This window comes from Doryrhamphus excisus, chromosome 21 (genome assembly GCF_030265055.1).
Source record: "Doryrhamphus excisus isolate RoL2022-K1 chromosome 21, RoL_Dexc_1.0, whole genome shotgun sequence".
Lineage (NCBI taxonomy): Eukaryota > Metazoa > Chordata > Actinopteri > Syngnathiformes > Syngnathidae > Doryrhamphus > Doryrhamphus excisus.
The window spans coordinates 1430556-1458555 of record NC_080486.1 but is presented as its reverse complement, the minus strand read 5'-3'; the positions used below and the strand labels follow the sequence as shown (position 1 = coordinate 1458555).

At 44.1% G+C, this 28000-nt stretch overlaps 1 protein-coding gene across 8 annotated transcripts in view; it reads right to left on the bottom strand.

Annotated features, from left to right (window-relative positions):
* Positions 1-28000, bottom strand: part of ntng1a (netrin g1a) — a 74876-nt gene that overhangs the window by 14735 nt on the left and 32141 nt on the right. For all 8 annotated transcript variants that reach the window (XM_058059926.1, XM_058059928.1, XM_058059930.1 and 5 more), the window contains 3 exons: positions 25672-26315; positions 10815-10987; positions 807-833 (listed from right to left, as the gene is read on the bottom strand). In XM_058059926.1, coding sequence (XP_057915909.1) covers positions 807-833; positions 10815-10987; positions 25672-26315 — 844 coding nt within the window. The remainder of the gene's footprint in view (positions 1-806; positions 834-10814; positions 10988-25671; positions 26316-28000) is intronic.

Genomic DNA, 28000 nt, shown 5'->3' with positions numbered 1-28000 from the left:
TTAGAGCTTGAAAACCACACACACACACACACACACACGCATGCATGCATGCATGCATGCACGCTCCCTGTTAGCGTTAGCGTTAGAGGACGGGCTTCATGCATGGTGTGGAAGTTGTGTGCATGACATAGAGGATTCATGTGCTGCATCCGATGTGTTTGTGAGAAGAGCATGCATCCGGCAACCTCCCACACGCCCCCCCCCCCCCCCCCCCCACATTTCGCTGGAGTCGGGCCAAGCATGAAGCAGCAGGCTAGCAAGATGAGGAGTGAAGGTGATGAGGAAGGGGGGGGGGGGGGGGGGTTATTTGCCACGTGTCCATTTCTGACTTGACATGTTGATCACTTCCTCCCTAAAGCCTGATTAAAAACCACCTGAGGACAATCTGTTTACTCGCCGCGGCTCACACAACACGCCTTGGGAAACGGGCCCAATGCCGCCGCATGATAACCAGACACGCGAGAGCTGGCGAAACCCAGCTCAGACGGGCGATACGCGGCTTTGCAGAGGATAATATCGATTTGATTCATATTTCTAATAGATTTGGATTAGTTTAGTCATTGTTTCATTGATACTTTTGTTAAATTGCATCTGTTATTAGTATCAAAATAGTCAGAAAACGCATTCAGCGTACATTGAATACTGTAAATACTCTGAATATGTTGATTGGGGTTAATTAAAATCTGACCCTAATTTGACAACATCATCAGAAATGAACACGTGGCACAAAGCTCAGGGATGAGTGGTGAAGTATCCAAGTATCGGTGAAGTAGTAGTCGTAGTAATAGATAGATAGATAGACTTACTAACTGGACCAATGTTATTAGGGATACCTGCAAGAGAGGAAGAGAAGAGAACAAGAGTGTCAATCAATGCAGGAGAAAAAAAAAAAAAAAGTGCACATGCAGCATCCCGGGATGATTATTGATACCATCCACTCTCCGTGCGGTGATTGAGTTATCGTGATTCCCCTCGACACGCCGCAACTCTCACCTCCATCCTCTCCGCCAGTGAGATGCATCAACCAAATCGTTGAAAAACTAATCCCGGCGGACACAATAGGGTCACAGACAATACAAGCCTTTATTTTGGGGAGTTAAAACAGACGTTTGAAGACGCCTCCCAGCCGCCCACCCTTTAAAAATACTCTCCGTCAGAGGAAGACGAGATAGAATCCTCATGCACGTCACCACCCAGCCAACGTATCAAATAGAGAAGTCGGCCTGTGAAGCCAACGAGGACGCGTCTCATCCTGCCGACGGCAACTACGCAGATATTGGAGCGGCTTTTTTAAATATTTATTTATGGTTCTTTGGAGTTCGCCATGGTGACCATGGACGACACATCTCATCCGACCCAAGTCAGTGATCATTTATAAATACATAATACAAGACGTGGGGTGACATCATTACTCCGATTCCATCTGCTCATTAATCATCTTCATTAATTACCGTTCATCAGTGGCGCATGAGGACCTGAACATTTTATTATTTAAATGTCTTTAAGAAGTGTGGAGGCATATTTAGCCTGAATGTAGCCTAAATTTAGCCTGAATTCAGCCTGATTTTGGCCTGAATTTAGCCTGAATTTAGCCTGAATTTAGCCTGAATTTAGCCTGAATTTAGCCTGTTAGCTTCCACTGCTCGTCAACAATGGCAGTTGAAGTGAGAAGGCTGAAAGAAGCTGAAACTTTGAAACGTTTTTCAAGTTTTACTGCAAATGCTGATCCAAAATTGAAGAACATGAAGCTAAAGTTAGCAGGAGGGTTTTTAGTGGGTATCAACTACTTGTCTCGGAACGCTCTGTGAAAAGCCGAAGTTTTACTGTCCTCGGAATAATACTAAATAATTTGTGTGGAATTGATCGTAATCACATTTTGAAGCGATTCATGCAACATGGAGTGCACTGCCTGACTCCAACCAGGAGAGGCGCTAGCGGGCTTAATGTCTAAAGACGTCCAACATGACACATTGCTGCAGAAAAAACATGTTAGTCAATATTGTGTCTTATTTACAGTATGTCTTATTTTCTTTTATGTCTATTATATTTGGGGAATGAGTTTAAAGATGACCATAGGGGTGCTATTTCACATCTAGAAGTCTCTAATAGTGTTAAAAAGTGCTTTTAGATGTTTTAAATGGTCAAAGTATGAAAATATTCATAAGGAATCCTGCCTGGCAGAAATTCAGTCGGGTCTAGAACCAATTAACCGTGATAAACGAGGGCTTACTGTGATTTTAACAAACTACTAATCGAATATGAAAAATGGTCTTATGTCCAGGAAGAACTAGATACCTTGAACCTCAGATTCTCCAGACATATCGTACTTATAGAACTCTTTTAGAAAGTTTTTTTTCCAGAAAAGTGGAAGCTGTTATTTCAGGACATTGAACGCAGCATCCCCATTTTCTGATAAAACTGTTTAAACGGATTCCCACCCACACAATCTCTCCGTCCATGGCCTGAAAAATCAAACAAACCTCTCAGCATAGGAAGAGCAATCATTTTTACAGGAGAAATGTAAACCAGAGAAGATGAAATGAAAAAAAAAAAGGCTGCTTTCAAGGCGTCTCGCTCACATCGTTCACATCGCTCTCATCTCGCACGTCGGCCACCTCAGGCTGTGAAAGCTCAGGAAGGCAGGAAGGAATTTGGTGAAGCCATTCCCAAATATCTCCAGATGCTCGGGGGACGCAGGAGGGGCTCGTGAGCATATGCACGTGCACGTGCACGGCTAGTTCGCACACGTGCAGATTGGGACGCTGGAACTGCTGTCACTCAATCACTGTCTCTGATCTCGGCCAGACAGACGTAAATTAGGAGCCGTGTGTGTGTGTGTGTGTGTGTGTGTGTGTGATAGCGACGGACGGCAGGAGGCCGTGCTGACACATGTGGGCAGAGCATAATGGATGTCACACCTCCAGGGGGTGGGCAGATGCGACCGAGGAGACGGGAAGGACAACGGCAAGGATGATCTGAATCGTAATCACTTTTAAGAGGACGTTTCATTTGGCAGCGGAGGCGATTGGACTATCACAATAAAATAGTCAAAGACAATATCTGTGCCTTTAAATGTAGCCATTGTTTGTAGTCGCGGCAGCGGGAGTAATCTTGGCATGGTGTACAGGATGGAACCAGCAACCTCTCCCAAACCGGGGGCGTCACTTTTCTCACCCAGTGCTCAACACCACCGGGTCATAACAGTTCTGTTCCAAATGCACCAAAAACTGTGAAACTGATGACATTTCTGTTCTATTTTGGTTTTACTTTGCTTTTTTTTACGCCACCGTAGACGTTTGCCAGTGATGGCAGAGAAAAAAGGGTGTACTTTAAAAAATATATATATTTATTATTCATGTGCAATTTTTATTTAATGTGTATTTATGTATTTTTACTTTATTTTTTATGTATATACGTAAGTGTTGTAAAATTAGGTAATCTATTTAACAAAGACAATCTTGGAGACGGTGGCACTCCGGGTATTCCGGTTTCCTCCCACATTCCAAAAACATGCTAAGTTAATTGGTGACTCCAAATTGTCCATAGGTATGAATGTGAGTGTGAATGGTTGTTTGTCTATATGTGCCCTGTGATTGGCTGGAGACCAGTCCGAAGACAGCTGGGATAGGCTCCAGCACCCCCTACGACCCTCGTGAGGAAAAGCGGTAGAAAATGAATGAATGAATGAATGTGCAAATTTTTATTTAATGTGTACTTTTGTAGTTTTACTTTATTTTTATGTATATAAGTGTTGCAAAATGAGGTAATCTGGAACATTTCTGTGTTCTATTTAAGAAAGACAATACTAGTAAGAGCACAAGCTCAAAATATGCTTCGTCATCTTGGCGACGGTGGCACTCCGGGTACTCCGGTTTCCTCCCACATTCCAAAAACATGCTAGGTTAATTAGCCACTCCAAATTGTCCATAGGTATGAATGTGAGTGTGAATGGTTGTTTGTCTATATGTGCCCTGTGATTGGCTGGAGACCAGTCCAGGGTGTACCCCGCCTCTCACCCCGAAGACAGCTGGGAAAGGCTCCAGCACCCCTCGATGAATGAATGTACATTTTTTATTTAATGTGTATTTTTACTTTATTTTTTATGTATATAAGTGTTGCAAAATGAGGTAATCTGGAACATTTTTTGTGCTCTATTTAAGCCAGACAATACTAGTAAGAGCACAATCGTTCTAAATATGCTTCGTCATCTTCCGCCGCACACTGCCCTGCATCACACACTACAATCTCCGTGTACTCCGAGATGGATATAAAAATAAAAGCAGAGGAAGCAGCGGAGATTTGATGTTGTTAGTGGGTGTCACAAAGCTGTAAGTTCACATCTTGAGCAGGGAGGGAGGGGGGGCGTGTGGGTGGGGGGGGGGGAGAAATCACTGGGTTTCTACTGATAAAATATCCTCTGCCAACACTATATGACGCTCCGTGCCTTCAGGAAAGAAATATGACGAAGCTCTATAACACTTGGCCTACTGTTGATTAGAATGCTTGGATGGACTTTGTGATACACACTCAAGTGCCGCATTCCATCAAATCGTGGACAACACCATGAATCGAGAAGGAGTCCGCTTGGATTAGTCATTGTTAAATAATTGCCTGAACATATAATTTATCTGTTTGTAGAACAAAATGTTGAATATTAATATAAATATTAATATAAATATCCTAAAAATGTGTTGAAATGCATTCAACCGAGAATCGAACCAGCTACCATCGGGTTGGGTGAAGCATTTCCCCAACCCGGGCGATGCCACCGTGCGCAGATTAAGCAGAATGTTACATGTAAATGTTAAATGTGAAATACATTTCCACCAATAGAGGGCGACATTGAAACAGTCCATTCATTTCCAATGGGAAAAATGGCAGCCAAAATATTCAATTATGAAAAATGTGGGCTTTTTGATCAAAGCTGTAATAGAAAACTTATACCCACATCCTGGCTGAATGATGACGGCAGGATTCGGGATCGAACCAAATTAATTCATTAATTTTGCACGCAAAAAACGACAACAATGTGGAATTTTTAATGTAATTATTATTTTTTTATTTGATATAAAAATCATTGTAAAAATGCAATTGCATGATTGCCAAAGTTGATCCAAAATGGGAGGAGTCAACGTCAAGCTAGCAAGGTTTTGGAGGGGGAGGAGCCAGTCGTGTGTTAAAAATAGACATTGAATAGTTAAATGTGCTCTAATAATAATAATATTAATATTAATAATATGATAAACTGGAATTATTTCAGTATCAATGGAGCGTCGACACAATTATCCGGCTCTTATGAACAAGTTGTGAGGTTCAAACACTTTTCCAGAGTCTCGTGTCGGACTCATTCCATTATTTTTCAATCACTGTCATTTCCTATCCCGTCCACGTGGGGCCGGCCCCTGTTATTATGGGGTGAGGGATGAAAGGGGGGGGCATGGCGGCAATCTAATTTTATCCGATCACACAGGAAGAGCATTAGCGGGCTCGTGTTGATGCTGCGCTTCATTGATTTTTACGAGCCGTGTAGGGATCACGGTTGCAAGTCGCTGAACATGATCTGTGAAGGGCGTGCGATTCACTGAAAATGATCTATGACCGCGCGGGGTCAGCAGCGCGTGCCGTAGCCCCCCGACGCACACACGGGCGCATAGCGGGCGGGCTGAGTCACGAGTGGGGACGTCAAGCCAATCTGCAATAAATCCCGCCTTCCCGGAGATGTGTGCTTATCGTCATTAATTCCTCACAAAGTGCACATTTATGCAGTCATCCATCTGAGATCATCGCCGTGACCTTAATAATAAATGATAAGAAGCGCATAATAAACATGTTCTTTGACAAACCTTTGGGCGACTCATCTTTGCCATACGCACTAAAAAATTAAATCTGTCATAAGACCCCTTCAGTGCCTCGTAAAAAGTCAGTGTCAGTGCTCATGTCCAATATTTCATCCTAAGTGCCGAGGCTTGGCTTTGTGCCGTATTTTATCTTAAAGCGTCGTCTTATCGTATTGTCAGACCTTTTGTTTTTTCTTTTGCTTGAGATGGTACGATGTTGCTGTTATTGATGTTGTCGGCCCACCAGGAGGCGAAAGTTAAAACAGATGTCTTCTGGAGAAAACGTCTGACTGTGCTTGTTGAAAGTATTCATATTGTGCAGGGCAGACTCACATGCCCAGACACCCAAGTTTATTTGTATCAGGTGATAAGCATGTGGAGGACTTGTTTTGGACGTCTAGTCTGGAGCAGATAATCACAGCAAGTCAGTGTGACATTTATGTGTATCTTAACAGGAAACTGTATGTATGATTATAAGTAATATTAGGCGGACTCGCATGCCGAGACACTCAGGATATTTGAATCGGGGGATAAGCATGTGGAGGACTTGTTTTGGACACTAGAGGCGTCTAGTCTGGAGCAGATAATCATAGCAAGTCAGTGTGACATTCCTGTGTATCTTAGCAGGAATACGCGCAGGTACTGTATGTATGTTAGTATGTATATTATAAGTAATATTAGGCAGACTCACATGCCCAGACACTTAAGTCAATTTGTATCAGGTGATTAGCATGTGGAGGACTTGTTTTGGAGACAAGCGGCGTCTAGTCTGGAGCAGATAATCATAGCAAGTCAGTGTGACATTTATGTGTATCTTAGCAGGAATACGCGCAGGTACTACATGTATGTTAGTATGTATATTATAAGTAATATTAGGCGGACTCGCATGCCGAGACACTCAGGATATTTGAATCAGGTGATAAGCATGTGGAGGACTTGTTTTGCAGAAATACATAGCAGATAATAACTAATGTTGGTATTTTTTCTGTGCTTTGATGAGTACATGTCCTTTATGTACTTGTATGACCTTGACGAAATATCTGCTGAAAATGAAAGAGTGAAATTTCCCTCCAGAAATGACTTTCTCCAAGCTTTCGATTGGCACGAGGCTGCCAGCCTGTCGCGGCGTTACGGTGTTTGCATACGTGATTGCTATTGTTTCTGTCACTAAGCTTCCAGGGTTGACCTTCAGCGCCTGACACCTGCGTGCCTTATTGTCTTTTCTCGGGAGGAGACTTACGTATCTGCTGAATTTCCACCGCAGGCAAAGTTGGTAATTACTTTTCCCGGGTCCCTATCAGTTTTTGTCTCCACCGTCCGCCGTCATCTGTGACTTGTTGGCAGGCGGTGTGCAGCGATGAGGACGGACGGGCCTCGCTAACAGGCGAGCGGCAGACAGGCTGACACGAGTACGCGGCACCAAACGCCATTGAATTTCTCGACAGCAAAATTACACATTGCCCGACGGAGGCGGCCGTCTCGCTCGTTTTGATCTAAATGTGTCCGTCTGAACTCGAGTTTCATCTTATTTTTTTCGCCCCCCCCCGCTCTCCGAGAGCCCGACTTGGAGGAGGCATCGTTAAAAGATGTTGGCGGTGGCAAAAATCGGGGGAAAGGAAAATAAAACGGAAATACAATCTCGAGAGATGAAAAAAAAAAAAAAAAAACGACAACAAATATTTGGAAGAAAGGAAGATTACCGTCACAGCTGCACAGAGCCGAGATGGGAGAGGCGGGACAGAGTAAACAAGCTCAGCCTGGGGGGGGGTGAGGGTGGGGAGGCGGGTGACGGATTGCGGAGGGGGGACAATTTAAATGCAAGGGACCTGCTAGACCTGTTGTATGTGTTGTAATGCTGGATCATATCATGGATATATTTATGATACATACTCAATGTTTAGTGGTTGAATACGCCCTCTTAGACCAAAATATGCATATTTTAAACATGTCGGATAATCACGTGTGTCTATTTTGTGGCTGCATTACTCCAGGAAGTCGTATACACGATGATATTACCAGTGACACGTAAAAGCTTTATGAAGAGTTTACCATATTTTTGCGGAAATCCGAAAAATGTTGCAGTCAAATGCAAATGTAAGTCAAAACACGAACAGCTGATCGCGGAGGAATATTTGCATAATGGTTGTTTGTGCTCACTGACAATGAGATTTATTCTGCGCTGGCGTTGGAAGGCCCCGCGGGATTTGCTCATGCAGCCAAAACATGTATAGAAAAAGGCCGTGCCGGGGAGATTCGTCATAACATTCAAACTCGGGGTGTTGATGTTTGTGGGGCGCGACACGGTACGGCACGCCGCATGCATGCAGGCCGTGTTTGATCACATTTTAACGACAATTAGTAACGGCAATTATTAGTGCAAATATATTTCGTGGGAGTTGATCCTTGAACATGTTCAAGGATACCAAGCATGTGGCCGATGTCGGTTGGCATTTCGTCATTTTGTGAGTGGTTTAAAATGTCTAATTTTGCTGTCACATGACCGTCAGGTTTGGGAGACCAAGGAAAAAATAACAAAATTGACGTCATTCCTTAGATAACGTGCTAATTTTCTTATTATTATTGAACGCATGTCTAGTTTCTTGTCTGAAAAATACTATTCTGCACAAAGTCGCAATCATTTCTTTCATTTCGGAATGACCCATTAATGCACAGGTCAAAGTTCATCACAAAGCCGTACATTTTCTCCAAATTAAACCAAACAAAACAAACGAGGACCGCATGAAGTTTAGCATAATGCTTGTTAGTTTGATTGTTACCTTTTGCTTTTCCTTTTCCTCAACACCGACCCAAGACCACTAAGGATGGATTTGCACGGCAGTTTTAAGTCTCCAATTCCAATTTAGTGTGTTTTTTCCTCCTATTTGAACCTTCAAATACCCACGCCATCCCTACTTTGAAATGGTTCCAAGTACGTATGTCTCGCATCCGCATTCCTCCGATAGTGGCCTCCATCTTCTGCAGCAGTCAGACAGTGAAATGAACTGCCATGGTTGATTGTCAAACTGATCCTTCTCCCTCTTTCCCCGCAGTGGAGGGAGGCAGGCAGGCAGGACGGTGCGAGGCCGAGGGATGCCGAGTGTTAAGTTGGCGGGGTAAATGCTGTGGACACGCGCTTGTGTGTGCCATCCACCAGGACGACGAGATAACGATGACAGAGCTTTCTTGTTCTTCGCTCGTTTTCTCTAGCGGGCAATGATCGTGCGATTTAAAGTACAATTTCAAAGATTTTCAAACGGTATTAATAATAAGAGCAATATGACAGCGCCGGACACGCGAGTCGATATAGCGGTAGTGGTTTTGTCCATCAATCAAATTGCACAGCTCTGATTGTGCTACGTGAGTGTCGGAGATATTGGACGGAAAATGTTTCATCACACAATATTTCATTTTCTAGATACTTTACGGCAGCCACAAGAGGAAAATAAATATATTCAAAAATTGAAAGTGTGGTTAGGAATATGTGGGTGCGCCAATGTGTTACACCTTTTTTCTTTATAATGTGCTGTCAATCTTACTCAGGAAACGGCCCTGTCGCTCACCCACCCCCGAGTCTCGTAACAAGGATCCCTTGGGAGGGAGAAGAAGTCATTAACCCGTGGCCAAGAGCCTTGGAGCGCAAGCAACAAATGCAGAAATCACAGAAATGGAGGACGAAATAAGGTAAAGAATCGGAAAAAACCTCCATCAGCCCACTCAGGCATGGAAATGTCAATCATAGCTTAGACTAACTTTTTTTTGTAATATTTTGACTTTATTCTTGTAAAATTACAGCTGAGTTTTCTATTTGTGCTGTTTTATTTTATTTTTTTCCTATAACAAATTTATTTTATTAATTTATTCTCATGAAATTGTGACTTTTTTTCTTCTTAGACTATAATAACTTTATTTCTTGAATATTTGGACTTTATTATTGTGACATAACCTTTTCAACAACCTAATTTTCACAATTTTGTTTCTTGTAATATTACGACTTTAATTTTTTTCCTTTAATATTTCAACCTTAATTAATTTTTTTACCTTAATTTACATTTTATTTTTACGTTATTTAATTTTTTTTTAAGTTAAGTTGCAGTAGGTATAGGCCTTGTGTACATGTGGTCCTGAACTGGTCATTAGCCCGTTAGCCAAGTGGCGGTTACAGATCTACTACTAACTATAAAGTAACTTATTACACAGAATTATAGATAATTTTACATTCCTCCTTGTCGTCATGGACAAGATCTACCCCGGGCTCATGGCTCCGCACAGATCGCCGCAATAAAGACATCAGGCGAGAAGGCGGTGGCCTAGTTTTCCTTTCCTGAGGAGTAGGAGTAAAGATTTCATTCTAAACATTAACGGAAATATCTTCAGCATCAAATGCAATACATTCCGTGAAAGGCGTGAAAGCTGGAAAGCAAATAAAACCAGAACATCTCCCACAAGCGCCGCCGTAGGGTGGAATTTCACCGCATGATTTAAGTGACACGGGAAATCAGGGCTCTTCTGAATCTGATATGAACGGACTATCTGCCAGCATACGTCCATACGTACGGGAAAGGCACCCACTGTTAAATATTGTCGGAATTGCACGTCTTCCTCAGCGTTACAAGTCCAGTTTGACAAAGAAAAATATTGTTATTCTCCCAATATTCTCACTTTATCTTGATAATGTGACTTTTGTATCGCAATATTACAACTTTGAGAAAAAGATCTTTTGCTTTGACTCTGTGTTTGAAATCCTGTTAATTGCTTCCGTTGCCTTGAAGCAGCAGCCTGACAAGCCACTGTATCGCTTTTCAAACTGTTATCATCAGAAGTCAAAGACGATGCTGCAGGATGCTGCTAATTGGTTAGCAACTCTTTCTCGCACTCAAGTATTCTGACTTTCATGACGTTTCCCGTGCCTGCCAAACCGATGCCGGCAACTCTTACGCAACATGTGTGTGTGTAGTGTGTGTGTGTGTGCGGACTTACATATATTTGCGGTGCCTTTGGGGATAGGCAGGTAGGAGCCGGCGCTCCAGGCTCGGCCCTGGTAGTTCCGCTTGCAGCGGCCGCAGTCGGGCCCGGTGGTGTTGTGTTCACACTCGCAGCTCAGCTTCTCTTTGTCGAACACGCAGCTGTTGGCGTGAAGGTTGCACTTGCACCTGTCAAAGAGGGTGTCGAGGGCGGGAACGGGGTGAGTGGGGGGGGGGGTTGGGTAGAGGGTTGAAAAGGACAAGCGTCAATATGGATGAATTTTTCCCACTCAGGATTTGATGGAGTTGGACAATATAGGTGAAGGACGGCACGTCCTGCACTGAAGGCGAGATCAAGCAGATGAAAACCGTCACAACTTCAAGGGGGGAGCCGAGTCGAAAAAGGACACACCTGCCTTTTTTTTATATCCCTTTTCTTGCCACTCACGCTCAGGTTTAATTGTCCCACAGGAGAATGCGTGGCGGTTATAAGGTCGCAGTCGATGGCGGAGGGATTTGGAGCGAGACGGGGACAAAAGGCTGAGGAAAACAAGCCGGCTGAAACTGAAACAACGGAGCAGACATGGAGAGAAGAAAGGCATAAGAGCTCGTAACTCTAAAAAGGTAATGAATAGCTGAAAGTTAGCCAGCGGGCAGCACGGAGCCATCTACGCTCTCTGTGAAGGATTAATATGAGATGAGATCTCACAAGCATATTTCCAGGATGGAAGGAGGGACTCCCTTAAGGTGCACTAAATCCTCTCGCACTATATTCATTTAACTAGAAACTTGGCAAATTCATTTTCGGCTGTCCCGAGAATGGAATTGAGGGGGTGTCATTGATTTTATTAATTAATGATCCGCATCGTTCGCCTTGTGAAGTCCCCTGGAAAATATATACTGCTTGAGTTCAATGGAACGACTTTTTGGAAGAACGTACACGATATGTAGGACAAATATTTTCCATTAGTGTTACGTGCTACGGGAGGATGGAACCAACAAAAGTGTCAGAAATAAAAATACCGGGCAGACGAAAAAACACAAAGAAGGGAAAATAAAATTAATTCATTCATTCATTTTTTACCGCTTATCCTCGCGAGATTCACGGGGGTGCTGGAGCCTATCCCAGCTGTCCTCACAGGTCACATATAGACAAACAACCATTCACACTCTCATTCATACCTATGGACAATTTGGAGTCGCTAATTAACCTAGCATGTTTTTGGAATTCATTCATTCATTTTCTACCGCTTATCCTCACGAGGGTCGCGGGGGGGTGCTGGAGCCTATCCCAGCTGTCGTCACAGGTCACATATAGACAAACAACCATTCACACTCTCATTCATACCTATGGACAATTTGGAGTCGCTAATTAACCTAGCATGTTTTTGGAAATCATTCATTCATTTTCTACCGCTTATCCTCACGAGGGTCGTGGGGGGGTGCTGGAACCTATCCCAGCTGTCTTCGAGAGGCGGGGTACACCCTGGACTGGTGGCCAGCCAATCACAGGGCACATATAGACAAACAACCATTCACACTCACATTCATACCTATGGACAATTTGGAGTCGCTAATTAACCTAGCATGTTTTTGGAATGTGGGGAGGAAACCGGAATACCCGGAGAAAACCCGGGAGAACGTGCAAACTCCACACAGAGATTGCAGAGAGTGGAATTGAATTTGGGTCTTTTTGCTGTGAGGCCTGTGCGCTAACCACTCAACCACCGTGCAGCCCTACACCAAACATTGCAACTTTATTCTTTTTATTTGTTTCTCTTTTTCTTTTATGCCGCAGGCCAAAAATGGTCCACAGGCGGCACTTAGTGTAAAAATCTGCTGTGTCATGTGTTGCGCCATGACCTTGCTCTGATGTATCGAAAACTTCAACTTGCCTGGTAGTACGTGTTTTTTTCGTTTACATCTTTTGCCTGACGTGACTTATCTGTATTTCAACATCAGCGCGTTTTCTATCCGGACATCACATCTGAAATGATAAGTAAGGTGCAAAACTTGGGCAGAAGGAGGCTTCTTATGTAAGGATCGCTACTAAGTGCATCCTAACCCATTCGGCATGACTCACTCCACATCCGTACTCCGCCTCTTTTTGTTGATTCTACCACAAAAATCCCCCGGCTGACTGAGCGGCAACATTCAATTTTGAAAGCGGCCTTTCGTTTAGTAGCTACGGCGATGGATGGCATCCACCGTATCTCTTCATTGGCTCCTGAGGCTGCCAGATGGTGAAGGTGATGAAGGACCAGATGACACAGTGGATGCGGACGCCTTGCTGAGACACTCCAGCGACAGCAAGCTCACCCTTATTTACCAAAGCTTAGCCTCGAGCCAGAATACACACGACAGTTGGAGGAAAAGCCCGGTCTTAAACCTCTCACTTCTTCACGCCGTTGCTATTCCATGCATGTCCTCAATTACCAGGATGTGTGCTGACTGAGATTAGCCCGTGCTAGGTCAGTGTCGCTAATAAAACCATGGAAGCATCACAATACGTCCATGACACTGGAGTTGAACACGACTGTGTCCAGATGCTTGTTTCGCCTCAATCTGGCCCAAAGTTTGGGACGTTCCGAACTTCTTGTAGGGTCATGGACAAGCTGGAGTCCAGCCCACTTGGATTTCCCCACACCGGGTTTCTACTCTTTCTTTTAAAATACTTTCCAGGACATTTTCACCCGCTACAGAAACGTGTTAAGTTGCATCACACGGATCAATGCTAGCGACACATTTAGGTGAGAAGTCCTTAACAGGGTCGGAAAAGTCAGTTCGCAACAAAGTCAGACGGAAGTAGCGGATGTATTGATTGGCTGGGAGCGTCATGTGGGGTGCTGTGCCTTCATGTTGGCCAGAAGATTAGGTACAGGCATGCATTCAGAGGATAAACATTGACCTTGTTTCTCATTTTCCGACTGGAAAATTGCTTGATTATTTTCCAGGACGTGTGGGAGCTCTGGGTCCACACTGGACTGGCCACCAGGCCACAAACGGCCCCCGGGCCGCATTTTGGACACCCCTGATATAGTGAAAGGAAGCACTGGGAGAATGTGAACATTCAACACAGATATTCCATTGGAGAGTCCAACCCAGGTCAGTTGTACAGTCCAATCAGCAGGGGTGTCCAAAGTGCGGCCCGGGGGCCAGTCCAGGGTGGACCCAGGGCTCGGTTACCTCCATCTTTGCGACCCTCGTCAACACGATTTTGATGGTTGAGATGTCGTTGGAGATGACGCATCACAGCAGCACGGACAACAAACATGCTATTTATTATTTCCTTCTATTAATTAATTTGAAGACGGTCTGGGATTTTGGCAACACGGCGTATTTGTGGTAGATATCAAACACGGAGTCGATGTTTATCATGATTGCCCTGTGTGGCGTGAAAACGACTTCCCGTGTGGTCCTCGGTGGTTTAAACCTTCAGCTCCTTTCGACATCAACATTTTAATCAGCGCTCAGAAATGATAGCGCCATCGGCATAATGATGGAGACCGCCAGCGCAGCCCACAGGGTTCTCCTACGTGGCACGCTGCCAATCAAAAGTCCACTCTGAATATACTGAAGCACCAAGAGAGCTGTCGCCACCGCCACGGACCCGTGGCTTCAGGTAATAACACGTACTTTTGGTCGCTTTTACCACAGTGATGTTATGATGTTATTTTCTAGTACACATAGAACATTTATTCAAATCTTGGCAATACAACTGAGATTGTGATTTTTCTCTACATACGGTAGGTACTTGAACACACCGCATTATTGGTTTATGCATAACATTCATTCATTCATTTTCTACCGCTTCTCCTCACGAGGGTCGCGGGGGGTGCTGGAGCCTATCCCAGCTGTCTTCGGGCGTAAGGCGGGGTACACCCTAGACTGGTCGCCAGCCAATCACAGGGCAAACACAGACAACCACATTCATACCCACGGACAACTTGGAGTCGCCAATTAACCGAGCATGTTTTTGGAATGTGGGAGGAAACCGGAGTACCCGGAGAAAACCCACGCATGCACGGGGAGAACATGCAAACTCCACACAGAGATGCCCTGGGATTGAACCCTGGTCTCCTAGCTGTGAGGTCTGCGCGCTAACCCCTACACCACCGTGCCGCCCTTATGCATAACAATGTCTGACTATTCATGCTAAAATGCTAGTTAATAAAAGCAACCACGTATGCAAAGAGACAACAAAGGGCAGACTCACATGCCCAGACACCCAATTAATCTTGGTACAGTAGGATTCAATTTATGTCCATCAAAATACCAAAAAATATCGAGCTACACCATTTGACCCAAGGGAGCAATTATTGGAGTCCCAATGTACCTTTTCCAGAATCAGAATGGTCCCAATGTTTCCAAGCTGCAAGAGTAAAGTGTCAAGGGTACAGAAATAGTACCTTGGAGAGTACCACCCGTTTTTTACTTTAATGGTACAACCACATGGTATTTTCTGAGCGTGTGCAACACACAAGGTGGACCGTGGCGTAGGACGAGGAGGATAACGTCTGGCAGAATGACCTTGAGGTGTGTGCGTACGTGATTTGTCAACAGTCGAAGAGATAATTGCGCCGCACCAAAGGAAATGTACAACACACTATTTCTGTCTCGGCTGATCTCCTCAAACACACACACGCACGCACACACACACTTGGATCTTCTTGGATACACACCACAAGACCGGTCCCCCCGTGACGCGTCGCTTCCAGCTGCTTTCTGTGTCCTGCTCCACATGTTACCTGGTAATTGCCTTCTCTACCGCTGACGAGCAGGCAACGGTGTGGGAAGTCATCCCAGCTCCAGCTTCCCTGGGATGGACCTCAGCCCCCAAAGCTGCCGTAATGATATCCTTCTTCGCCCAGCCTTTTCTCAAGTACACAATTGGACAAAATGGAGGTGTTATCCTCCACTTATATCGTATTTCCATTTCAATTTGAAGAACCATGACGAAACGCACGAGTAAACATTCCCAACCAAAACAAAACTACGTTTATCCGTATCTACCATCAAGCTAATCCAGTTAATCCTCGCTTTCCTGCGTTTCTGTCAATGTGCTGCTCGCATGCGTCAATCGATGCGAGCCACTCATCAATCAAACCTGCAGCCTCGCCTAAATGTAAAGACTTGGACATGCTAACCGAGCAGGAGTCAATCAGGAGGTGTGGACTGCCTGCGACGCGCGAAAGAAGATCAATCCAATCCATACGCTGATACAGCTTTCCACTAAAAGACTATCGGATGTGGATCCAGTGACGAGCGAATCCCCTGCGCACGGACTAAGAAAGTCAGCGGTACGACTTTTCCAGGGATGTCAAGAGAAGACGAAACAAAACGCCAGGATGTTAAGGTGTTTTGTTGCTCTTAGGTTTAAACACAAGGGTATTGACCTGAATATAAGACGACTCCTTTCAGAAAAATCGGGAAAAAATATTGCAAATGTCATTATGTTAAAAAAAAGTTTCATCGATTTGACAATATGATCTTCTTGGTGGTGGTCAAACGTTATTGCCTAGCATAACCAAAAAGGAATCACGTAGCCACTGTGCTCCAGTGAAGCCATTATCCTCTGGCAAGCCTCTCCCAGGTTGCTTAATACTGATGTCTGGACCAGACTTCTCCCATGGCAACCGCCACTGGGGGCCATAACCGGAGCCCGCCGCAGGACCCAAAGAGCAGTTAGTAATTGCAGGAAATGTTGGCAGTTTCCCAGATAGCAGCGGGGTGAACTCTTGGCTCTCTTAACATCTCTTTTCTCTCTTAATCCCAGCGCCAGGGTCATTGGGAGCTTGTTTCCGTCCTGATAGAGCGGCCGGTAACAGCTCTGCTCGCTTAAATAATAGCATGGCGGCTCGCGGCATGGAGATGGAATGGAAAGGACGACACCGGAGAAAGGATTCCGGAGACAACTCAGTACAGTTTTCCAGCAAAGCTTCACTTTCTGCAACAAACAGCAACACTGCACGTGCGTCCGAGGGCTAGTCTTGAGTTAAACAAACACTAAGACCCCCCCCACCCCCCCTCCAAGCCATCGTGCTCCAATAACTTACATCCGTCAGTCAAATTTTTGCTTTGTTCGATTGTCATCCCGTTTCCTCTTTTGTCGGTTGCGCCTTTTGTTTGCGCCTGCTGTGCTTGAAGGCTAATGCACCCTCGGATGGCCGTACATAATGAGCGTCTGCGTTTGCCGAAAAAGATAACTCCCGATCGCTTTTCATGACTCGACGCTCCCATTATTGAGCACTTTAAAAAAAAAAAAAAAATGCATCCGTCTGTGTCGTCTCTCGATCCGAATCAAATATCTCGCTTGGTGAAGTCGGGGACGTTGCCTTGTGCGCGAGGGTGTTTGTGTGCACACGTTTGTATGAATTATGCAAACACAAACAGCATGATAACGCAACGGACACTCTCTGGTTAGAAATGGATGTTTTCTCATTCATAACGCCGGCTCGTACTCTTTATGCTTTTTATCTCTCCAGGTGTGCTCGGTATAAAGGTGAGGATGCAGCCATGTTTTGCATTTCACACAGTCCAATATGGCAGCGATGACCAAACGTTGTTTACATGAATGACGATAGCAAAGGTGATGAGTTCCTGTGCTCTGATATCGACAACAACCATCTGGATGCCGCTTAAACAGGCGTTGTTCACCGCCACTACGCAGGGACCTAAACAGCTAGTCAACAAGCGCGGTGGTTACTTAACCAAATCTCATTAAAGATCTCTTTTTTAAACATTTCCTTGACTAATTCATCGATTAACTCCAACCAGGAACAACATAAGCTAGAATAACAACAAGAATAAAAAAAGCAGGTGCTGATTTAACAATAGCCTGATTGTGTTTGTAGTCAAACTACTCTTGCATCACAATGAGAGCTACTATTTTGGTTACCTTATTGAGCCAACATGAGAGGGGCGCATTTCCATATTATCTGTCACCGTCAATCAAAATTTAGAAAGTTCATTAAGGCGTTTTGACGCTTTTAGTCATGTTCGATTGCACGGATGGTGGTGGTCTGTTTAACACAGTTCAACAATATTAAGATGAAGATATAAGGCAGTACTCGATAGGATATATTACATCTGAGAGTACTTGTGTACGGCTCCTCATGAAATTTACAACAGCGGCGTTGCCATCTACCTCCGCTGGTTACTGAATCATCGGCGTGGCGGTGTGATGGTGTGGTGGAGAAAAGGGCGGCGGGAGGGGTGGGGACGGATGCTGCAAGTGAAGGTGAGGTCAATGAGGGGATTAGTCATGAAACCCTGACAGCGGGGGACCATTATGAGGACGGCTGCAGCCGACAAAGACGGGTACAAGACACGCCGAAAAAAGGCCTCTCCATTAATGAAATGGGTCAGCACATGAATGTTGAATGTGGTCTGTCAGCAGTGAGGAATGGGAAAGCCTCTCAGACGAGTCACTTTTGCCACTCCCACTTTTTTTCTGGCACTGGAGGCACAGATTCTTCAGAATTACAGATATGACGCAATAATTATAGTATCAGGTCCCCAGCATGGTACTCAACAGGACTGGAGACAAATTGGATGTTTTGGTGGTGCTGAACACGGCGACTATAGGGGTGTTATTTCATGTCTACAGGGCTCTAATCATGTTAAACGGTCAGACATTTTCTGTGCTCCAACTACGAAGATATTTAAATTAATTTCACGGAAATTCACTTGTCACGGTCTGGTCTGGAACCAATTAACCGTAACAAACAAAGTACTACTGAGTATACTTTGAGTACACACGGTACCAGGAGAAGTGAGTGACAATAGCTTCATCCACAGAATGAGATTAAAGTCTAAATTCCATCTCCTTCATCTCCCGCCTGAGAGCAGAGAAAAGGGATTTGTTGAGTTGCAGTGCGTCCTGTCATGTACTTTTGCTGATAAAATCTTCATGTCACTTGAAGCGTCGCTCGGCATATCTGTAAACCGTCTCGACGCCGCCGGTCTGTGATGAATAGCGAGGGACTGCATGGCGAGCACGGCTTTTTTTTACGGGTTCAATGTCAGCCACACGGAGGCTTATCGCATGAATTTATTTGTACATAAACCTTTCAGTGAACTTGATTTGATCTCGGGGTGTACCGGCTCGATGCTATTTTCACAGGATGTGGGCTTTGCTCCGGAGATAAGCGTGGAACATTTTTCACTGGTTTCTGATGAAAAACATCAGCGAGGGAGGAGTGAACGACACAAATGTTAACATGCGTGACTTGTACAAACATAAAACACGTTTTGATTTGTTTTCTTCGTGGATAGAACAGGAGAATTGTTCTTATCCAGGATAAGTTAGAAGATTAACTCCAGATAACTTCTTAGCAGCATACGTCGCCATGGTAACTTACACAGTGGGGCTACCTTGGTCAGAAGCAGGTTATGTGAGATCATATAAAATATTCCCAACCGCTCTGTAACCGTTCTGCTGTTCCTAATTGAAAATGATCCAAAAGTAGTCACAGCTCTGCATTATGGACATTTTTTTTCAAAATGACATACATTTAAATTCCAGGTAATAGCCCTTCTCCATATTATACTTTTTAAAAAGTATATTATACACTTAATATATAATATTACATAATATACCAGAGGTAGGGAACCTATGGCTCGGTGGCCAGGTAGGGCTCTTTTGATGACTGTATCTGGCTCTCAAGCATTTACCACAATAAAAATGTATGTTTGCTAACATTTTAAAGTAAACATCACAGAAATCACTGTTAAAAATATTAAAAATCAACAACTTTCTTATGCATTTTAATTTGTTCATCTATTTTCTACTGCAATACGGCCGACCATATCTATCTTTCCTGATGATATTTTCCAGGTCAAACACCAAAACTTGATTATTACTGGGTAATGCGGTAGTGTACCTCGGTCATTAAGATGTAAATGTAAACTTTCCTCCTTTAGTCAAATAGTCACCTAGCTAAAGCTGCAGAACCAAGCCTTCTGGTGAAGATGGCCAAAAGAATGAAATATACTGAGTACGGTGCAAAACCATGCAGCAGCAGAAGTTGCATTAATGGCAGCAAGTATTTGATTTATTATTGGACACTGCGCTGCTCACGAAAGTGTGCTGGCCACACCCCATTGTCGTGGGGTAGTGTGCCTGGTCTACGTAATTAGAGCCCATTATATCTAAAACTGTTGGTCTTACATAAAAATGCACACATTTTATTGCATTCAATGTTTAAAAAAATGTATATGGCTCTTACAGATACACATTTTAAAAATATCTGGTCTTCATGGCTCTCTTAGCCAAAAAGGTTCCCGACCCCTGTAATATACTATTAAAAAGGTCTGCTTTTTGACCATTTGAATAAGTAGTTTGATTTCATCCTGATAAAAACAATGGCAGCACCGAACCCCAAAACTAAATACTGATGGACTTTTCCAATACCGATTTCATGTCAGCCTTCAAGCAGGCAGCAAACATCTTCTGTCTGTGTTTTGAATATTTTCATTTTTTTAAGTGATAGGGCGCAGTACAATAGCGCTAAGCTGGATTGTGCGCGGAAACGAGCAAGTCAGCAAACAGAGACTAAGCAGTCAAATCCATCCGTTGTTCATCCTGCCATTTTCTATGTGAAAATGCTAAGCAGGGTAGCGGCGGATAGACGAATAGGAAGCTTTAAAGAAGGAAAGAAAATGAATCTTTGGAGAGAAATGGAGAGAAGATGTGGAGACCATGTGACAAACGTCCACTTTAGCACTTTAGCCAACTCAAGATGAGGACAAAAGACGGCACTTGACGCGTGTCCTTGGACAATGAAGTCAATGTTCCTATACGTTGCTTCACTTGTGCTGAACTAGCTCCATTTTGTCTGGAGACACCTACATCGGTGGAAGATGAGATTGAAACACTCAACGGTTTGATTGACAGAACAATATGGCGGATCTCCTCACATTTGTGATTCAGCGTTCCTGGACCCGCAAGTTCAAGGAATTTTTTTTCAAGAACTCATATTTGCTCTTCTTGTACAGTCTCGGAAAGAAACTCCTTGCCCACAGTGGGGATCTACAATACATTCAGGTACTTTTAACAGCAGAGCCAGACGTGAGCTGCAGATACTGTAAGAACACGGTGACCTCCACGTCCGTGGTATGGCTGAGAACAAAAGCCGAGCTCTGGAAAGCAAACAAGCAGGGAGGTGGAAAAGGTTTTGCAGATGCTGATGGAGAAGTGAGACGGATGCAAATCCAATCCAAGGCGACGGGTGAATGACTCACTTGGTTCCATCAAAGTCTGAAGACAAATGTGTGGACAGATACAATATAACAGTATAACCCCCCCAGCGAGCAATGATGTCAAGTTTGGACTTGTGTTTTCCGCTATCTCAGTATCTCAGAGTAGGAACCAATGGATGTACGATGTTGTTATTATTACAGACAATACGTCACCGTTTACTACAAAGACTTTATGGAGAAAAAAGTACCATAGCCAATCATCCCAAACGTGAGATCAACATGGGTTCGTCGTGATGAAGAAGGAGCTAAGCCACAAGGCAAAGTTCTCATTTCCTGGTTGGTCTACGTTCCTTCCTTCACCTGTGGTCATGAGCGTCGGGTAGAAGCTTTGGATAGCTTTTGGTACAAGCGTCCAAACTGAATTTGGCGCCCCCTTAGAGATCGGGTGAGAAGCACGGTCGCCAACTACCGGGTCGAAAGGTAGGTTGTAGCTTGTCTTGTCATTACGATGTGGGAAATTAGCTCACACCGTCCTGACTGTAAAACTGCCAAACAAAAAAAAAGGGGATATGGGTCACGAGACTGCAGCTGCACGTCTGAAATTAGCTCATGGTCTGGATGCAAGGAGATGGTCCACATTCGCTGAACCAGTTAGGTGGACGTTTCGCCAAACACGAGGTCCAGCGCGGACTGCTGATTGCCAATAGTCTAAAACGCAAAGGGTAGCACAGCATCAATGGATGCTCATGGCGGCAAGGAGCGTGGGGGGGGGGGGGGATTGAGCGTGTGGGGAAGGAGATGGACTAAGCAGAGAAGACAAGTGGAATGACTTATTCAAGCAGGAACTGGACAGGAAGAAACATGAAATTAGCACAAATAGATTATCTGTCGACTAGAGGCACGCCTAAGAGCAAGGCAGGCACCGTGGAGGGAGCGAGTGAGGGAGGGGGGGGGGGGGGAAGGCAGATTGACTTCTTGTATGTTCCTCCCTTAAGGGAGGGCCATCACTCACCAAAACCGCTGACGTGTACTTCCACCAGGACTCACATGCACTGAACCACAATTAAAACCAACGGAATGGAGTGAGCACAGAATAAACACAATGAGAACTCTTCATTGAGCTCTTTTATCAGAATTAAGGGTACAATGTCAATGAATGGACGATCTCCACTCGAGTATCCTGATGCATGACTCGAGGTCAAAAGGGTACAAGTATTTTATGGTCCTAATCAAATTACTTTGACTTGACTTCAAGTTCTAACCATGAAGGTCCAAACAAAAGTTCAATGGACTGAACTGAATCTAAGAAGGTTTCCCTCAAATGTTTTGGAAATTGAATCAAAACCTCCAAAGGCATCCGGGTGGGGGTCAGAGAAACCAACATGACACATGCCTCGCTATAAGGGAGACATGTTTTGAAGGGACAGCACAAGCCAGACTATGGTGACTGATGGTCCTCAAACATCCAAGATCCAATTCAAGACCAGGACCGACGGTCCCCTAAGAGCTGCGTCCTCTGCAGAGAAGAAATAGAGCGAAACATGCGGAGGGGTGGGAGTGACATGGCGGCTCCTCTGCTTTAATTACACCGTATCGATCAGAGACGGGGGGGGGGGGGGGGGGGCGGAGGAAGGAGGGGGTCAGTTAGCGGAATGGCAGGCCGCCGTTACTGTAAAGACGTCAGGCAAAGAGAAGCTTTGCAATTATGTTAAAGTCACACGCTAGATAATTAGAAAATCCTCCGAGCCGTCACGCTTTTTCTCTCCGCACCCCCGTTTAGCGGTGCCGATACAATAAAATTACACGGGCGGCAAATTCGTTTAAATCACGGCTGGCTTGCATTGTGCACATCCATCATACGGTTACATGCTCGGATGGATTTCAAATTCTCCGCATTGATTTCTTTCAATCCAAGGGCCCCCCCGGTAAGGGCCCGTCAAGTATTAAAAGGCGCTAGAATGCCCATCATGCATGACACCTTTCTATTACTTCTCCCTGTCTTCAGCGAAGTTGCACTTTTGTTCCTTCACTCGCTATCTTCCACTAGGTTGACCTACTTGGGGAAAGAGCTTACCATCCCGTCTTTGTTTTTCCACACTCTTGTGGCAAGGCCGGAAAATCTAGGAGCTCTCCGACGGGATTCTTCCTCCCGCTCCTGATCCGGGGCGGATGGCAGCTGATTCCAAGACAGTGAAATGTGCCAGATTCAACCTCTGGCCCTACAAAACCGCTCCCGCCGAGTCTCACAGAGCGGAATTCCAAGGGGTTAAGGAGCTTATGTCTCGTATAAGACGCATGAAGAAAAGAGCTGAGCGCTGATTTGCCGTGGGAGGGGGAAAAAGGAGAGTGGTAAAAAGTGGATCTCGTTATGGCTGAACTGTGCGCTACCTTGGGTAAACAGCCGTGCATGTTTCTGCGGCAGCCATCCCTCTCGCAGCAGTTGGCGGGTAAATGACCGGGGCCTGATGGCGGCGGTGGTCGGCCATTGCTCACATAATACAGCCCCACGGCGATGGTTAGCTTTGGTTTTGATTAGTCAGCCACATTTTATTTCTACGGCCGATGAATGGGGACCTCATTCAAATCTCTGGCGAAAAACGTTTTTTTGCTGAATGAGAAAAGAAGACTGAGGAACACCAACCTGCATCTTCAACACATTCAGAACCTGGTTGATGAGCAACTCATTAGACACGTTTACATGAGGAGTTTTTCTCTTTCCGAATGACCTTCCCGAAAGTAATGGTATACATGGAAAGGAATATTCCAATGGCGTGTTTACATGCGCCGCTATAATCAACCTGAATAGTCAATAGGGCATGCCCAGTAAAACGTAAACACCAACATCACGTGATACCACTTCCTCAAGTTTTTCTTTCACTTCTTGGAATAACTCCGTATTGCCAGTTTTTCCTTCATCCAGTTTTGAAATTGAGTTTGAATCAAGTGCCGATTGCTCGCCTCCATTTTTTTTTTTTAAATCGAAGAACGTCTGGAGCTGCGTGTTACGTCATATCTCAGCATTCGCTGAAAGAACGCACCCGGGAACAGGAAAAGATAAAGTTCAATCTTGCTAATATTTTATAATTAAGCTCGGCACATGTTTTATATAGATATGTATTTTCTTTTTTAATAAAAGTGGACTTGTGAATGGCGTATAGAAGGGTTTAGATTCTGTTCCACAGATGGCGCTAATGCACACCAAAGCTGCTTGCCAACCGCCAATAAACAACAGAAGAAGAAAAACATCACGAAGAAGAACGCAGTCTGACAACATTCCGACTGATACAAGATAACTCAATCGGATTGGGGAAAGGAATATTCCATCCCTGTGAATCCGATTATATATTCATTGGGATTGGCACTTTTCTTTGGGAATGAGGTGTATACAAAGGTTACATTCTTTCCGATTGAGCAAATAACCCGAATGGAATTGGAATATTTGGGTCCATGTATACGTAGCTATTGACTCGTTTTTCATGTATTTTAATCTACAGTAAACCTCGGATATATCGGACTCGGATATATCGGAAATTCGCTCCCAACGGACAGATAAAAAAGAACCGATTTTTCTGTAATGCATTTCCAATAAAAATTACATATATCAGATTTTTTATAACGGATTTCACCTATTTCGGACAAAATCTCCACTCCCGTTCCAATTTCCCTCGCATATATCGGATGGCCGCATCGTGTCTTTCTCCTGGCTCCAGATTTAGGACAAATATAAAAGTGAGTGACGTCAATAATACTAGCACAGCAGTGAATGAGATCTTAACCTCACAATTGGAAATAACGTAGGCCTGACGGGCGTAACGGGGCCTAGCTTAATTAACAATTTGTTATGCTCAGAGTCCAATAAAGTTCAATTCTCATTACCTTACGTCTCTTTTCATTGCCCAGTCCAGGTACATTGGAAACATAGTCAAGGAAGTGGATATAAATCCGATATATGCGTAAAACGGACATTTTCCGGTATATGCATATAACGGATTTCGCTTATATCGGACAAAACCAGTGGGAACAATTGAATCCGATATATCCGAGGTTTACTGTATATGACTTTCATCAGATTGAGGCCAAATGAATGTTTTTCAAAGATCCTGTTCTTGTTCCGTTGTCGGTTTTCCTTCCCTTTGCTGTCCTCCTCCTCCTCCTCCTCCTCCTCCCAAGTCTATATTGAGCCGTACTGTGACACAACCAAAGTTGTGAACCGCAGTCTGGCACCACCACTCTGACACTTCTTACCGTGCCCTCGGATTATTGTGACGTTGCGCTGCGTCGGGGGCTGCCAGCCTCTCTCGTGTGCAAAAAGCCAAACCGCAGCGATTAAATCTTCATTCCGGCGAAGTGAAGGACATCCCAGTTAGGATGGTGCCCCGGCGGCACGTGGAGCTGGGTACCAGAAGCAGGCACGCATGTGTTGAGCGTTCCGTTAATTGGATAATGGCATCTTGTTTTCCCGTCATGTGACCCACCGCCGAAGCCGTAAATCAGGCGCTGATTACGACCCGCTGTGAGCTGAAAGTGTACAGCTGATGATGCGGCCATTAAACGTACAGGCAGTTAAATGAACGCTAACGAGGAATGCTGCGGTTTGATTCATTCCGACTGGTGACGCTGTCCACGACGTGGACGTACCTGGCCAACAAGGAACCATGCGGAGGTCTTACCTGCCCTGGACCTTGATATCAGAAATGGCATAGAAGTATCTGGAGAGGTTGTTCTCGTCCACCATGGTAGCTCCGGTGGCAGGCCGCAGCAGTCGGATCCTCAAGTCCGTGATGGTGAAAAAGTCCCTCAGGTTCTTGGTGGTGTCCAGCTGGCCGTAAAGCGACGCCATGTTGTGGAGCCGCGGGCCGGCGAACAGCGCAAAGCGGTCCTTGATCTCAAAGCGAACCGTTTTATCGTACTTCCACACGTAACCTCGCGAGTACTCCTCGGTGCAGATGATGTCCAGCAATGTGTGCTGGGTCAAGTCCTGCACCGTCTTGGGCTCCATGGTGAAGGCATCCAGGCAGTCGGTGGCGTAGAACTGGTACGGCTGCCAGGTCCGCCCGTAGTCCAGTGACTTTTCCAGAACCATCTGTTCCGGCCGGCCTGACTCGAAGGTGAGCACGATGTCGTCGGTCAGCTCGATGGTCTTGTTCCACGAGAGCGTGATGTTGACCAGGAGAGCCTTGGGGTACCTTTTCCAGGACGTGGACTGCCAGAACGTGGTCGGGTTGCGGCCCTCGATGTCAAACATGAGTTCCGGAGGGTGGGCGAGCTCGTCTGTGCTGGCGTCGCATTCGTTATTACACATGTAGGGGTTTTCCTACAAAAAGGACAAAAAATGATTTGTTAAGTCATCTACGCTCATGTCAGGCCGTCTCTCTGCTTTCATGCGTGAAGCCACTTTTTAAAAATCCAAGAAATCTTCTGGGGAATATTTGGATTTTACCAGCGGGCTTCAAGTACAAGCATGAACTCCCCGAGCCTCCTGCTGAAGAGGTCTTTCAAAAACATTTGTCCCATTTACCACACGTGATTACCAAGCTCCCTGGGAGCGATATCAGCCTGCCAGAGGCTCTCCGCTAAGAGGACCTTTCAAGTGCTACAAGCTCCAATTTATCAGGAAAAGATAATCCACTACTTGATTAGGTTGAAGATGGCACCCGGCGCATGTGTGGAAATGACTCTGATGTGGCGGAAAGAGGAGGAGAGGAGCCGGCCTCGCGTGGAAGACCGTCTAATGAGGCAAATGCCGAGACCACTTCTCCGGCGGGGGCCGCATCGTGAAGGATGAAAGGATGCGACTTTGCCACTTTGACGACACATGTAGATATGCGAAGACGTTACGTACATTTCAAGGAAAAATGCATCTCAATGTTGTCAAATCGGTGAAAAACCTTTTATCACTACGAACTATCCATTTATCCACATTTACATTTATAATCTTATATGACATACTTAAAACAAATGTAAAATGAAAACTAGTCATTTTAGTGGCATCATTTTGAAATATTAAAGGTAAAAATATCAAATAAGTTATCATTTATTATATTATTATATATTATAATATATATTATATATACTTAAAACTTAAGTATATAAGTAAAACATACTTAAAACAAATGTAAAATGAAAACTAGTCATTTTAGTGGCATCATTTTGAAATATTAAAGGTAAAAATATCAAATAAGGTATCATTTATTATATTATTATATATTATAATATATATTATATATATATTATATATACTTAAAACTTAAGTATATAAGTAAAACATACTTAAAACAAATGTAAAATGAAAACTAGTCATTTTAGTGGCATAATTTTGAAATATTAAAGGAAAAAATATCAAATAAGTTATCATATATTATATTACAGATTATATTATTATATATAATATTATATATTATATTATATATATATGGTTATATACTTAAAACTTAAGTATATAAGTAAAATATACTTATATACATACATTTTAGTGGCATAATTTTGAAATATTAAAGGAAAAAATCAAATAAATAATATAATATAATATAATATAATATAATATAATATAATATAATATAATATAATATAATATAATATAATATAATATAATATAATATAATATAATATAATATAATATATAATATAATATTATATATTAAGTTACCAAATATCAAATCAAGTTGCATCCTTTTATTGATCAGGATGTGGCCTCCATTAGAGAAAGGTTGAACGACCCCTGACCTTTTAACCGCACGTATGCACGTTCCGGCTTTCTGACTTCCTGAACAACACAAAGCTCAAGTGCGAAATGGCTCCTTTCCGCTAACAAGCTTTGCAAAAACTTGCAGCGCTTATTAGTCACTCGTCCTCCAAAGCAAGGTGACAATGAAACAGCAATCTCTCAGGCATTCTAACTGTTGGAGGGCTCCATTAATATCCTGCCCGGACCATCCCCTACAGGCAACTTCCTGCTCCGCTAAGTCAAGGCTGCGAGGAAGACGACCAGATTGGCAGTGG